The 750-nt window shown below is 53.2% G+C and overlaps 1 protein-coding gene across 1 annotated transcript; it reads left to right on the top strand.

The window, feature by feature from the left end:
* Window positions 1–446: 446 nt before the first annotated feature.
* On the top strand, window positions 447–747 carry ETH_00038660 (uncharacterized protein; the record flags this gene model as incomplete). Its single annotated transcript, XM_013376234.1, has 2 exons — window positions 447–505; window positions 645–747. Coding segments are annotated over 2 exons (162 nt in total), but the record flags the coding sequence as incomplete, so codon positions are not given.
* Between the last annotated feature and the right edge of the window lie 3 nt (window positions 748–750).

Below are 750 nucleotides of genomic sequence, written 5' to 3'. Positions count from 1 at the left end.
TTGTGGGCCAGGCAGCAGCAGCAGCAGCAGCAGCAGCAAGTGGGAACGGGCGCTGCTGTACACCTTCGGGCTCCACGACCCCCGCAGACTTTCCAAAACCCTAAACCCTAAAGAAGTGGATAAGGAGGTTTTAGGGTTTAGACAAACCCTCGAAAAAGTAGACCCTCAAGATGCATGCAAATATCTGCAGCTCGAAGAGTTCAAGTGCCTCAAAGAAAACCAGGCCCACGCCGTAAACCCTAAACCCTAAACCCTAAACCCTAAACCCTAAGGGCGGGCACGCCCCTGCAGCAAGAGCAGCCAGCGCTTCGCCTAACCTAGTTGCAACGCAGAAGGCGCCAATTAGGGTTTAGGGTTTGGGGTCTAGGGTTTAGGGTTTGGGGTTTAGCGTTTAGGGTTTGGGCCTTAGGGTTTAGGGTTTAGGGTTTAGGGTTTGGGGTTTGCAGGACCCGGAGGCTGCGAGCACGAAGTGTGTCAAATGGTTTCTAGAGTGGCGCCAGTGCAAGTAAACCCTAAACCCTAAACCCTAAACCCTAAACCCTCGCTGCACGCCCCGCGCCGTCGGCGAAGCCCAGGCCCCTCGTTTGAAAGCCCACCCCCAAGCCCTAAACCCTAAACCCTAAACCCTAAACCCTTTTTTTCAGGTGGGACCAAGAAAAACTCCAAAGAGGTTACACTTATGCAGAAGATCGGCAGCACCCAAAACACAAACCCTACATCGCCACTCCAGACTACCAGTATTCATAAGCA

This window comes from Eimeria tenella, genomic scaffold (genome assembly GCF_000499545.2).
Source record: "Eimeria tenella Houghton genomic scaffold, Eth_scaff3263, whole genome shotgun sequence".
NCBI lineage: Eukaryota > Apicomplexa > Conoidasida > Eucoccidiorida > Eimeriidae > Eimeria > Eimeria tenella.
The sequence above is the reverse complement of the archived record's forward strand: the minus strand, read 5'-3'. Positions and strand labels throughout refer to the sequence as shown.